This window comes from Amblyraja radiata, chromosome 7, assembly GCF_010909765.2.
Source record: "Amblyraja radiata isolate CabotCenter1 chromosome 7, sAmbRad1.1.pri, whole genome shotgun sequence".
NCBI lineage: Eukaryota > Metazoa > Chordata > Chondrichthyes > Rajiformes > Rajidae > Amblyraja > Amblyraja radiata.
This window is the reverse complement of record NC_045962.1, coordinates 37,016,413-37,029,968: the sequence shown is the minus strand read 5'-3', so window position 1 is coordinate 37,029,968 and position 13,556 is coordinate 37,016,413. Positions and strand designations below refer to the sequence as shown.

At 43.2% G+C, this 13,556-nt stretch overlaps 1 protein-coding gene across 2 annotated transcripts in view; it reads right to left on the bottom strand.

Moving 5' to 3' along the window:
* The window catches only part of ttc21b (tetratricopeptide repeat domain 21B), a 58,820-nt gene that overhangs the window by 21,469 nt on the left and 23,795 nt on the right, over positions 1-13,556 (bottom strand). For both annotated transcript variants that reach the window (XM_033024175.1, XM_033024176.1), the window contains 8 exons: positions 12,619-12,776; positions 10,774-10,998; positions 7,333-7,571; positions 3,667-3,739; positions 3,243-3,353; positions 1,707-1,845; positions 936-1,042; positions 429-617 (listed from right to left, as the gene is read on the bottom strand). In XM_033024175.1, coding sequence (XP_032880066.1) covers positions 429-617; positions 936-1,042; positions 1,707-1,845; positions 3,243-3,353; positions 3,667-3,739; positions 7,333-7,571; positions 10,774-10,998; positions 12,619-12,776 — 1,241 coding nt within the window. The remainder of the gene's footprint in view (positions 1-428; positions 618-935; positions 1,043-1,706; positions 1,846-3,242; positions 3,354-3,666; positions 3,740-7,332; positions 7,572-10,773; positions 10,999-12,618; positions 12,777-13,556) is intronic.

Below are 13,556 nucleotides of genomic sequence, written 5' to 3'. Positions count from 1 at the left end.
ATATGCCAAAGATGTACAGATTTGCAAGTTAATTGGCTTCTGTTAATTGTCCCTGAAGTATAGGATGGCAGTAGTGTACGGGTGATCAGTATCGTTGACGGTTAGGCAGTGTGGGCTCAGTGGGCCGAAAGGCCTGTTTCCACAGTGTCTCTAAAGTTTAAAGTCAGTGTTCTGATTGTTAAGATGAAGCTGTTCCAGAACATGGAAGTCATGGTTCAGGAAGCATAGGCTCCAATATCTTGGTCGCAGCGAGATGAGAGCGTGGCCAGGATGGTGTGGGTCTTTGATGATGCTTGCTGCCATCTTGAGGCCTGTAGATCCCTTCGATGGCGGGGAGGGCAGTACCTGTGATGGACCACCAGTGACCACTCTCTGCAATCTTAAAGCAAAACTTAACTCTAAACTAATTTCGAAGCTGCAGCACTAACCTTGTGATCATTCTCATTGTAGACTAGAGCTTCTTTGTAGAATTTAATTGCTTTCTCATACTCCCGCTGTTCTGTAGCAAGCTTCGCCACTTCAGCACAAATTTCTGCAGCAAGTTGTTTCTGGGCAGGGACTGCATCAGTCTGTTCCAAATGAACACGTTTCAATACTTGAGCCTGGACTTCTCGTGCCTGAAACAAAATAAGGCCAGTGGCAATTGCCATATTTTAAAAACACATAAAATATTAATAAGCTATGTAATAATTACGTTGATCAATAATAATATGCATGGTCAGAACAACTCTGAAATCTTTAGTGATGATTTACCAAAAACCTAAAAGGAAGAATATAAAGCATAATCATTTTTCATAAAAAACATTTTCACAAAATGGACGTATTACAAGCAAGTTGGGCAATTAATTTCATGCAACCTTTGCAAAATTTGAAGAAGTAAAATTTTTCAAAGCTATATCTTTCCATATTCAAGCAAAAAATAAAAACCTATTCACCCTCTGCAATGAAAGGATAGCATCCTCAGTCTTCTTCTTCTTGCTATATATTTTTGCGAGCAGCATTAAATAGCGTGCATCTTCCATCAATGTTTGAAGATCATTTACTGGAAAAAATTAGAAAGGAAAACAGGATTATTGTAACGCAGGTTGAGGCCACCTGGCCCATTGAATCAATGCTGGGTAATCAAGTTAGTCCCAATCACTATATCCAAAGGAGGTGATATTTTACAAATATCAAATGGCACTCACGTAAGTTCAAACACAAGGAACTGCTGGTTTACAAAATCATATACGTTTTTCAAATTTTGCCGTTATGGTAAAATTATGGGTTTCCTCCCATATCCCAAAGATGTGCAAGTCTGTAATTTAATTGGCCTCTGCAAATCCCCCCTAATGTGTAGGGAGTGGATGAGAAAGTGGGATACCATTGAATTAGTGTGATGGTCGGCGTTGATTCGGTGGGCCGTAGGACCGGTTTCCATGCTGTCTCTTTCAATTAATCAATTTACAACATGCAGGGGCGGCACTGTGGCGCAGCGGTAGAGTTGCTGCCTCAAAGTGCCAGACACTAGGGTTCCAAAGATGTACGTTTATAGGTTAATTAGCATGTGCACATAGTTCCTTTTATGTGGGATAGGACTAGTGTACGGGTGATTGCTGGACTGCACGGACACGGTGGGCTGACGGGCATGTTTCCACGAAACAAATATACTTTTATTTCTAAAATAACAAAAGTAGACAATTCACACTATTAAAAAAAAGTCCTACCATGGTCATGTTCTAATGAGTGCAGTAGATTTTTTTCTGCTTTCTCATACTGTCGAAGCTTAAATAGGAGCTCAGCCAAGTCATACCGAAGAAAATTCTGCTGGCCGCTCTTCAGTGCTGTTTCATAATAATTAATTGCCTACGAGGGAAAAATATGAATTTCAGAGATTAAAACCACTCTGCTGCCATTAATATTGTAAAAAACATAGAAGAGAAAATTGATTTCTTAATTAATACCCCACTATTTCCTCCCTCCCTCCCTCTCCTCCCCAGATAGCATGACATATGTTAATTAAGTCATGGGAGCAGAATTAAACCATTCGGCCCATTGAGTCTACTCCGCCATTCAATCATGGCTGATCCATATTTCCTTTTCCATCCCATTCGCCTGCCTTCTCTTCCTAACCTATGTCACCCTTATTAATCAAGAACCTATCGATCTCCGCTTTAAAAAAATCCCCTAAGACTTGGCCTCCACAGCTGTCTGTGGCAATTAATTCCACAGATTCACCACCCTCTGATTAAATACATTTCTCCTCATCTCCTTTCCTTACATCCTTGTATTCTGAGGCTGTGCGCTCTGGTCCTAGACTCTTGCACTACTGGAAACATCTTCTCCACATCCACTCTATCCAGGCCTTTCACTGGTGTTGGGTTCCACAGAAGATGGAAACAATGCCACAACCAATTCTTTCTTTGCAATCAATACACATTAATTGTCAGGAAACACATCTGATATTAGTTTTGATGTACCTTGTCAGGACCTTCCTCACTCTTTAATCGTTAGTGAGGTCAGTTGAGAATACCCATTACATTCACCAGTTTACCTGCCTTTCTCCACTATTAAGATCACGGTTGATCTTTTATTTCAACACTGTTTGACTGTATAAGCGCACATGTCTTTATGTCCTTAAATCTCTATCTCGCTATATTAAATTTTGAATAGCTAAAATCGAGTCAAGTCAAGTCAGTTTGAAGAAGGGTTCCAACCCAAAACATCATCTGTCCATTCCCTCCACAGATGCTGCCTGACCCACTGATCTCCTCCAGCACTATGTACATTGCCCAATATTCTAGCAACTGCAGTTTCTTGTATCTCCAACTCGAGGTAAGGCGAGTTTATTGATATATCAAGGAACTGCAGATGCTGGTTTATGCTAAATGCTGTGTTCTGCCTCTCCTCTTCCCCAGCTTTCTTTCGACAATCAGCCTGACCCGCAACGTCACCTATCTATGTTCTCCAGGGATACTGCTTGACCTGATGAGTTACTCACGCATTTTGTGTCTACCTTTGAGTTTATTATCATATGCACAAGTATGGTAAGGTACAATGAAAACAAGGATTTTAAAAATTGATTGCAATCTGGTCTTTTCACTTAAATATAAAAAAACTCAATGAATGAAGATTGACTCATCTTGAATAAATAATCCTAAAATGTGCCACATATTGCACAATTTTCCACAGAAACAATCAAAAATATTAACTGTAAAACAAAAGATTCATTAGGCAGCTTTGAGTCTAATAGAGAAATAGACCTTAGCATAATTATGTGTTTTAATAAGAGCTTTTCCAATCTTGCTAGCCAGAGTTCCATCTCTTGGATTTTTCTTTAGTGCTTGTTCGTATATATCAATGGCCTTTTCTGGCTGCAATGGAATTAAGAGTTGAGTAACAATGACTGCCATTTATACTTCACATTTAATGTTGCAAAACTCCATCCCAAGAGACTGAAGAAGGGTAAAATGCAAGAACACCATCATCTTCATGGGATATAATTACGGTTTGGCTAACTTATCAAATTTCCAATATTTAAGTTGAGGCAAGAATCTTTTACTGAAACACTGACATTGCAAGCATGCACATATACCCAATGCTATTTTGTATTTAAAAACAGATTCATTGATTGACCAGGGACATTTAAAAATAAAATTTATGTGAAAATTTAAACAAACGACTTACCTCTTGAATATTCATATACGCATCGCCCAACAAAAGGAAGGTGTGAGGTCCAGGCAATTTGTCGATTAAGTCCCTGAAGAAAAATGTAAAATTATACTTATAATTCCCGGACAATTCCTGGACCCCCTCTGCAAATGGATTTTCGACATCTTGACCCAGAGACCACAATCTGGGAGGATAGGTGATAAAACATCCTCCACGATAACTTCCACGTCGGTGCCCTGCAAGGGTGCATTTTAAGCATCTTACTATCCTCGTAGACTTACGACTGTGTGCCTAAATTCTGTGCATAAGTTTGCAAGAGACATTCTCTCTTGTGCCTGATGTACTCATGTATAGTATGATTTGCCTGGGTAGCACTTAAAATAAAGCTTTACATTGTATCTTGGCACAGTTGGAGTTTGGGATCAGAGGGCTCAGCCTCAGAATAATTGAAGACGAGGAATTTACATCTTTAGCCAGATGGTGGTGAATCTGTAGAATTCATTGCCACAGCCGGCTGTGGAGGCCAAGTCATTTGGTATTTTCAAAGCAGAGATTGACAGGTACTTAATAAGTAAGGGTGTCAATGGTTATGGGAAGAAAGCAGGAGACTGGGGTTGAGAGGGAAAGCTAGATCTGCCATGATCGAATTGCGGAGCGGACGGTGGGCCAAATGGCCTAATTCTGCTCTTATTATGTATGAATGCCAATATCAATATCAATCGCTGCATTACGATTTGATAAGATTGTGATTAATCCTGCCCCTCATCCATTTCGTTTATATAATTAATTAGTTATCTCATAGTAAACAATTTCCTAGGAAACAGCGATCATAGAATTTCAAATTTCATATTGAGCGTGGGAAACATGGACATGAAACTCGTGTCCTGACCTCAAAAGCAATAAGCGAGTTCGGTATTCCTAAAAACAATAGGAATCATGGGATTTGTCAAAGGTCACAAGCGATAAAAATTGCCACGGCATGGACATAGACCTGCGTCTCATCTGCAGCCAGGATCGATCCCGGGGTCTCCGGCGCCGCAATCGCTGCCGAACCGCCACTGGACCATCCCCATCCCCTCCCGAGTGACTATGTCCTATGACAGGTCTATGTCCATGCCGCGGCACGGCTGCCAAGAGTGTTTTTCACTTGTGACCTATGAACTGGGCATTTGCAGTCGGAATACTGAACTCGCTTATTACAATATGTTGGTTAAAGTGAACTGGGATAACAGATTACATGGAAACATGGTGGATCAGCTGTCGCACATGCTTATTTCATAAACCTCACCAATGGTATACTCCTTTGACAAAGAATGGTTTTACAAGGATACACCATCAGTAACTAACCAAGGAAGTTAAGAATAATATCAAATGAAAATTAAAGTATATAATATTGTGAAGATCAGTACCAGCCCAGAGGGTTAGAGATTTTTTTTTAAATCCAGTAAAGGATGACTAAAATAAAGGGGAAAAAGATGAAGTATCAACACATATTAGAAAATCTATCTATCTATATCTATCTATACATAACTAAAACTCTCTTGTTATATTCCGGGTTTGCGTTGTTTTTACATTTGCGCAAAAGCAGTACACGATAACGCTACGATTTTTCGCCACCTTACTCGCCATTCTCCTGTGCTGCAAGTGCAACAAGTTTTGTTCCGATCGGTGGTATATTTCAAAAGTTACTAAGGTTTAAAGATCTTAAACACCGCGCATGCATGGATTGTTCTCCTCTCCTGTCAGTCACCACTAGGACGGCGACGCCCCTTCCTGCACCATCTCGCACTAATTGGCAGCATCTGCTGTCAGTCACCAGCAGCACCCGCCTCTGCCCGGTGTTGCCCGCCGCCAATTCAGGTTGGTGCGGCTTCCGGTCAAGGCAACCTCCAGTCAGAGGAGCGGCAACCTCGAGATCCTGGGGAGGTGAGGAGGTAAAGTGGGAGAATTGAGGGATAGGAGGGGGTAGGTAGGGAGGGAGGGAGGGAGGGAGGGGTATAGTGGGGGAGGTGAGGAGGGAGTCTGGGGGGATTAAGAGAGTGGGGGTATGGAGGGAATGGAAGGGGAAAGTTGGGGAGGTGAGGAGGGAGAGTGGGGGAGGAGGGGGTAGGGAGGGGAGAGGAGTTATGGAGGGAGTGACTGAGGGTAGGGGAAAGGAGAGGTGAGGGAGCATTTGGGGGAGGGTAGGAGGAGAGGGAAAAGAAGAGGGAGGAGGTGAGGAGGGAGAGTGGGGGAGGAGGGGGAATAGAGGAAGGCAGTGGGGGAGGTGAGGAGGGATAGTGGGGGGGAAGGGGGAGTTGAGGAGTTGGGGAGGTGGGGGATAGAGGGAGAGGAGGAGGTAGGGAGGGGAGAGGCGGTATGGAGGGAGGGAGGGAGTGACTGAGTGAGGATAGGGGAAAGGAGAGGGAAGGAGAGATTGGGGGAGGGGACGAGAGGAAAAAGAAGAGGTAGGGTGAAGAGGAGGGGGAGAGAGTGCTGGGGATGAGGAGAAATGATCCGCACCTGCACAGTTGGGGGCTATGGGTGAGTGGTGGAATATTGCGTTGTGGGAACAGGATGCGTTGGGGGACCAGGCCTCCTGTGTGACAGGGACCCAACGGGTCCCACTTAGTGTAGTATTTTTTTTTAAAGTATCTCCAGGAATACAAAAACCAAGTGGCTAAAGTAAACCATGAGTGCTGGACAAGGTCAATGGGTCAGGCAGCATCTCTGGAAGGAATGGACAGGCAATGTTTCAGGTTGAGACCCCTCTTCATTCCAAAGAAGGATTCTGACCCGAAGTGTCATCTGTCCAATCTTCCAACAGGTGCTTCCTAACCCACTGTGTTATTCCAGTGCTTTCTGTTTTGCGCAAGATTCCAGCATCTGCAGTCACTTGTGTCTTAGCTAAAGTAAACGTTAGTTGCTTATAGGATGAGAGTGAGGAATTAATAATGGGGAAATATAAAACTTACAGATTCTAAAGATCGACAATGGAACGGTGTTCATGGCAGAAGACACTGCAAACACCTCATAAACACCTCTAATGTGACATGCATGTATATTAATCATGTTCAGCTAAGGGACAATAAAAGTGAATAATTTGCAGCATTTGTTTGTTGAGCTTGGAGTTCAGTTATTATATTACAATTTGTTCATTGTTCATAGATTTGGGTATAATGATAGAAAAAAAATTGTGATAAATGTAGCTCAATTTTAATAGCAACTTTTTGTCACCAAAACAGAACTGGTTATGACTACGGTTTCTTCCCGCTGTTTTTCGGCAACTCGCCAACTAGAGAGTGGCCCTGAACTTCCATCTACCTCACTGGAGACCGTCAAACTATCTTTAATCGGACTTTACTAGACTTTATATCTTGCACTAAACGTTGTTCCCTTTATCCTGTATTGTACACTGTGGATGGCTTGATTGTAATCATGTAAAATCTTTTCGCTGTAGCATGTAAGAATTATTTTTTCCTTTCACTGTACTTGTACATGTAACAATAAACTAAACCACTGACAGAATGACTTAAATTTATGTGCACATACAAGTAAGCTCAAAAGGTTTTTCACTGTGACAATAATAATAAACAAAACTAAACTATGGTTAAATACGAATTCAGCTTTGAAGTGAGTTCCATCTTCAGTATATTAGAAACAAATAAATAATGTTCACGGTATGCAACAAAGAGTTTGCACCTGTAACAGCTTGCGTACAACTGCTTGTCTTTCCTCTGATCGAGGTAAATAGCTGCCATCTTCTCTTTTGCTTGAATAAAGTAAGGCTGTTCAGGTGTGACATTTCGAAGCATGCTAAGTGCCAGCTCTATATCCCCACGTACAACGGCAAGGTCTGCATTAGCTATTGTGACTCTTAATTCTTCAGAGGTGCCAGTAAATTCATTGATAGCATCTTGCATCACCTTGGCAGCTTCATGCTACAGAAACAGAAAATAAGTATTTTTATTGCTGTAAAAATATCATCATATAATTGTATATACCATTTGACAATAGACAATAGGTACAGGAGTAGGCCAATCGGCCCTTCAAGCCAGCACCGCCATTCAATGTGATCATGGCTGATCATCCCCAATCAGTACCCCGTTCCTGCCTTCTCCCCATATCCCCTGACTCCGCTATCTTTAAGAGCCCTATCTAGCTCTCTCATGAAAGTATCCAGAGAACCGGCCTCCACCACCCTCTGAGGCAGAGAATTCCACAGACTCACAACTCTCTGGGTGAAAAATTGTTTCCTCATCTCCGCTCTAAATGGCTTACCCCTTATTCTTAAACTGTGGCCCCTGGTTCTGGACTCCCCCAACATTCAGAACATGTTTCCTGCCTCTAGCGTGTCCAAACCCTTAATAATCCTATATGTTTCAATAAGATTCCCTCTCATCCTTCTCAATTCCAGAGTATGCAAGCCCAGCCGCTCCATTCTCTCAGCATATGACAGTCCTGCCATCCAGGGAATTAATCTTGTGAACCTACGCTGCACTCCCTCGATAGCAAGAATGTCCTTCCTCAAATTTGGAGACCAAAACTGCACACAATACTCCAGGTGAGGTCTCATTAGGGCCCTGTACAAATGCAGAAGGACCTCTTTGCTCCTATACTCAACTCCTCATGTTATGAAGGCCAACATGCCATTTGCTTTCTTCACTTCCTGCTGTACCTGCATGCTTACTTTCATAGACTGATGAACATGGATCCCCAGATCCCATTTAGATAATAATTTGCCTTCCCGCTTTTGCTACCAAAGTGGATAACCTCACATTTATCCACATTAAACTGCATCTGCCATGCATCTGCCCACTCACCCAACCTGTCCAAGTCACCCTGCATTCTCATAGCATCCTCTTCACTGTTCACACTACCACCCTTTTTTGTGTCATCTGCAAATTTGCTAATGTTATTTGTAATCCCTTCATCTAAATCATTAATATATATTGTAAATAGCTGTGGTCCCAGCACCGGGCCTTGCGGTACCCCACTAGTCACTGCCTGCCATTCTGAAATGGACCCGTTAATCCCTACTCTTTGTTTCCTGTCTGCCAACCAATTTTCTATCCATGTCCACACTCTACCCCCAATACCATGTGCCTTCATTATCAAATGCTTTCTGATTGTGGAAAAACAGCAGGCAACTTGTATTTTATGCAAAGGCTGGTAGGAAATCTGTAGGAAATGCTTCACTGCTTATGAATAATAATAAACTGTTTTTATACAGCTGCAGTAAAACTCTGTTATGCTCTTGTGCGCTCGGGACTGATGATGCTAGATTAAGGCCCTACAGCGGGTGGGTGAGCGAGCGGATCAAGCACAGCCTGCGGCAGCTGCACGGTGCGGCGGTGGAAGGAGCCGACGGCATCGTGCTGGGCCAGGCTGACCCCTACTTCATTGATCCAGTGCCGCCAGGACACCGGGCCTTAAAGTGAGAAAATAAGAAATCGCTTTTCAAAGACTTGAAAGTTGCAAGATTGCGCAGAACATGGCAACTATGTGTGCTGTTCCAGAAGAGGATCTATTGTATTCACAAATAGTATGATTTGACTGTATAGCAAGCTCTTCACTGCATCTCTGTACACATGACAATAAACCATTGAACCATTAAATGATTTTATAGACTATCAGATGTTATTCCATTAATAAACCAACACATTTAATTTACAATAATTTTCAATGCTCCAGAACAGAATAATATTTTTTCCAGAGAACGTGGTAAGTTTAAAGGGAATAGGAGAACATGAATAGGTAACATTCTGGGTCGGGACCCATCTTCAGACTGATTGTGGTTGGGGAAAGAATGCTGGAATGCCTCAACCTTTTGTCTCCTTTTTACCTCTGGTCTATGTCCACCCATCTGCCAATCAAACCCTCCCTTCACCTGTATCCACTTATCATTCGTCAAGCTTTGTCCTGCTGCTCCTCTCTTCCAGCTTTCTTCTCCCTACTCCCATCAGACTGAAGAAGGGTCCCGACCAAAACGTCAACTATTAGCAAGGAACTGTGGGTACTTGGGCCCCAGTGAGAAGAAAGGTAGCAAAGGAATCAGAACATAGTGAGTGGGATGGGTGTGCAGGAACAGAGGCCCCAACAAGGGATGGGCAACATGGGAACAAGGTCCCAATGTGTCAGAAGAACCAAGGGCATGGTGTGTTGGTAGAGAGAGCAGGAGCTGGGAGCTGGTGAGTGCATGAGGGAGAAGATAAGGATGACCTATATGCCCAATGCTGGAGCAATGGGAATTCTGATGTCAGATGGAGGATTATTGGTGTTTTACTGTATAATTGAATTTTACTGAGAATAGAGTTTTAATGAATGCACAGAGTCTTTTACCCAGGGTCGAGGAACCAAAATGCAGAGGATATAGATTTAGGGTGCGAGGAACCTGAAGATCAATTATTTCACTCATAAGGTGGGTATATGGAATGAGATGCCAGAGGAGGTAGTTGAGGCAGGTACTATAACAGCATTTAAAAATCACTTGGACTGTTACATGGGTAGGGCTTGGGTTTATGTTAAGTTTATTATTGTCACGTACCGAGGTACAGTGAAAAGCTTTGTTTTGCATGCAATCCAATCAGACACTACTATACATGAATACAATCACATTAAACCCGTGCAACAAATAAAGCAAAGATACAGGTTGCAGAATATGGTTCTCAACATTGTGGTGCACCAGTTCCAAAGACAAAGTCCAATGTCTGTAATGGGATAGAGGTGAATTGAACTGAGCCGAGCTAATGGAAGGACCATTCAGAAGCCTGATAACAGAGAGAAGAAACAGTTCCAGTCTGGTGGTGTGCGTTTTCAAGTTTCTGTACCTTCTGCTGGACGTGAGCGGGGGAGAAGCTGTTCATGAGTTCTGTGGATAGGAAGAGTTTAGAGGGATATGGGCCAAATGCAGGCAAATGGGACTAGCTTAGCTGGGGCATCTGGTCGCTATGGACGAGTTGGGCCGAAGAGCCTGTTTTTGTGCTGTCTGACTATGACTAACTTGGGGTAGGAACAAAGGTTAGGTTTTATCATATTTCCAGAACATCTCTGAAATTACAATTTGTTTGAATCCAAATCGTACTTAAATTGTAAAAACTGCAATCATTATTCTGCTTTACGTAGAAAGTACTTCTGTATTACCTGTTCTCCGATGCTACAATGGGCATCTGCCAGCTCCAGGAAAATGGAAACACGATCGGCTGCACTAAACTCAACGATTTTGCTTTTAGATTTGGATGCACTTCCAGGTTTTTTCATCGCAGGTAAACCTGTAGCGATCTGCAAGGTCTTAATCGCTTCCTGAACATCCCCCATTTTCTTCTGAGTCTGGGCTTTAATCAAATGGTACAGAGGATGCTCCCGAACCTGGAACAGTAAATAATAAAAATTATGGAAACAAGATCAAGGTTTCGAATTGCTTTTGTCTTATTTATTCACCTTTCTCCCAGTGTCAAATGTGACTAATGGGCCTGTCCCACTTAGGTGACTACAGGATACTATGCAGTCGCCACATGTTCACAGGTGGTTGCCCGGGAGTCGCCTTCATGGTCGTGAGTAGTTCCCGCATTCTCGGAACTAGTCGCGGCTTCATTCTGGTCGACCAGAATGAAGCCGCCAATGGAGAATAGCGAGAATTCTCGTGCCGTAGATGCAGTGGTAGTGGGTCGCCAGGAGGTCGTAGGTTCTCGTAGGTTGTAGCCGGTGCTGATCGGTGAATTTCATTGGCTCATTGGGAAAAAAAATGGAAACAGTAGTTTTCAGAACCAAGGATAATCTTAATGTCCGCCAAGCTTCACAGCCATGTATCTCTGGCTTCTTAAAAGTTGTCTCCACTCCTTCTACCCACCCCGTCTTCCCCTTCTCCACCCCTCTTTTAAAGGACTTAAGTGACCCTTCCCGTACACTGTGCTTTCACCGTCTTAATTACAACGCCAACCTTCCTGTTCATCGTGGAGTGTGTCTGTATCACATTGGCTTTGCACTGTGTGAATTTCACTCAGACAGCGCTCCCCCTGCTTGCCCTGTCCCCGCCTGCATAACTGGCTGGTGAAGGAATCGATGTGTGTATGTGTGTGTGTGTTCCACTCTGACAGTCGCCGTTCCACTCGCCGATTTTTCACCGACCTGCTACGACTTGACATTCGCCGGCAGCCGCCTGAAAAATCACCTAAGTGGGACAGGCCCTTTAGACATTGAGACACCTTTCTCCGAGAGGTGGAAATGTCAAATATTAGAGGGCATAACTTTAAGGTGAGAGGGGCAAAATTTAAAGGAGATGCGCAGGGCAAGGTTTTTTTGCACAGAGGATGGTGGGTGCCTGGAACACACTGCCGGGAGTGGTGGTGGAGGCAGATAGGATAGAAGCATTTAAGAGGCTTTGCATTGGTACATGGATATGCAGGAAGTGGAGGGAAATGGATCACATGCAGATCGAGGAAATTAGTTTAACTTGGCATCATGTTCAGCACGGACCTTGCAGACTGTAGGATCTGTTCCTGTGCTGTACTGTTCTATGTTCAAGGACCGGAAATTGGAATAAAAAGAGGCATCACTTCTAGATTTCTATAAAGGTCCGAATATTAAAAACATGATTTGGAAATTAAAGAAAGTTTAAAATTTCACTTGACAATATGCTGACCTCATGGTCAGCTTCTGATATATCACAAGACCTGATAGAAGTATATAAAATGATGGGAGGCAAATAGAATAACAAATCAGGACCTTTTTCCCCCACAGTGGAAATGCCAAAGACTAGAGACCGGGGTAAATTTAAAGGAGATGCGCAGGTCAAGTTTGGTGGTGGTGGAGACAAATATGATAGTGGTGTTTAAGAGGCTATTAGATAGGCACATGGATATGCAGAGAATGGAGGGATATGGATCATGTGCAGGCAGAGGAGAATAGTTTAACGGTACCATATTCGGCAGGGATATCGTGGCCTATTCCTGTGCTGAACTGTTCTATGTTTTGGACGCTATTACTTACTTCAAAATTATAACTCAAACACATTTCTAGGGAATGTGAGCAGAGTTTGAAATTTTCTTGAGACAAGTGAACTTGGGCCATCAGGAGATGGGCATTTGCAGATGAAGGATTCTGTTCTAAACAATGTTGCAGATTGAGCTGGGCGGCATCAACATCACCTGTTAAAGAACAAAGCAGAAAAGCTGTAAAGTTTAAATCCACTGCTTTCTGCAGCATTTTCAGTTTGTAATCAGCTAAGAATATTGTCAAAACATTTCCCAAAGGGCCTGTCCCACTTGGCGATTTTTTCGGTGACTGTCGGCGTCATATCAGGGTCGACAAAAGATTTTGAACATTTCAAAATCCAGCCGCGACAAAACAAAATTTGCGACACTTGAAAAAACACCGCGCGTCATACGTCATCACACCGCATCACTGCCGTGTCAAATTTTTCGGTGACCTGATACGTCAGTCAATGATGCCGGCAGTCGCCGAAAAAAATCACAAAGTGGGACAGGCCCTTTGGTCTATTATTTCATCTATTCATTCAAGTCAACTTTACATACAATTCATTTGCCTTAGAGGTTTGGGCAACACAGTGGCGCAGTGGAAGACCTGCTGCCTCGCAGTGCCAGAGACCCGGGTTCGATCCTGACTACAGGTGCTGACTGTATGGAGTTTGTACGCTCTCCCTGTGACTGCGTGGGTATTCAGCGGGCTCTGGCTGGGCCATTCAAGGACATTCACAAACTTGTCACAAAACCACTCCTGCATTGTCTTGACTGTGTGCTTCAGGTCGTTGTCCTGTTGGAAGGTGAACCTCCACCCCTGTCCAGAACACTCTGGAGCAGGTTTTCATCAAAGATCTCTCTGTACTTTGCTCCGTTCATCTTTCCCTCGATCCTGACTAGTCTCTCAGTTCCTGCCGTTGAAAAGCATCCCAACAGCATGATGCTGCC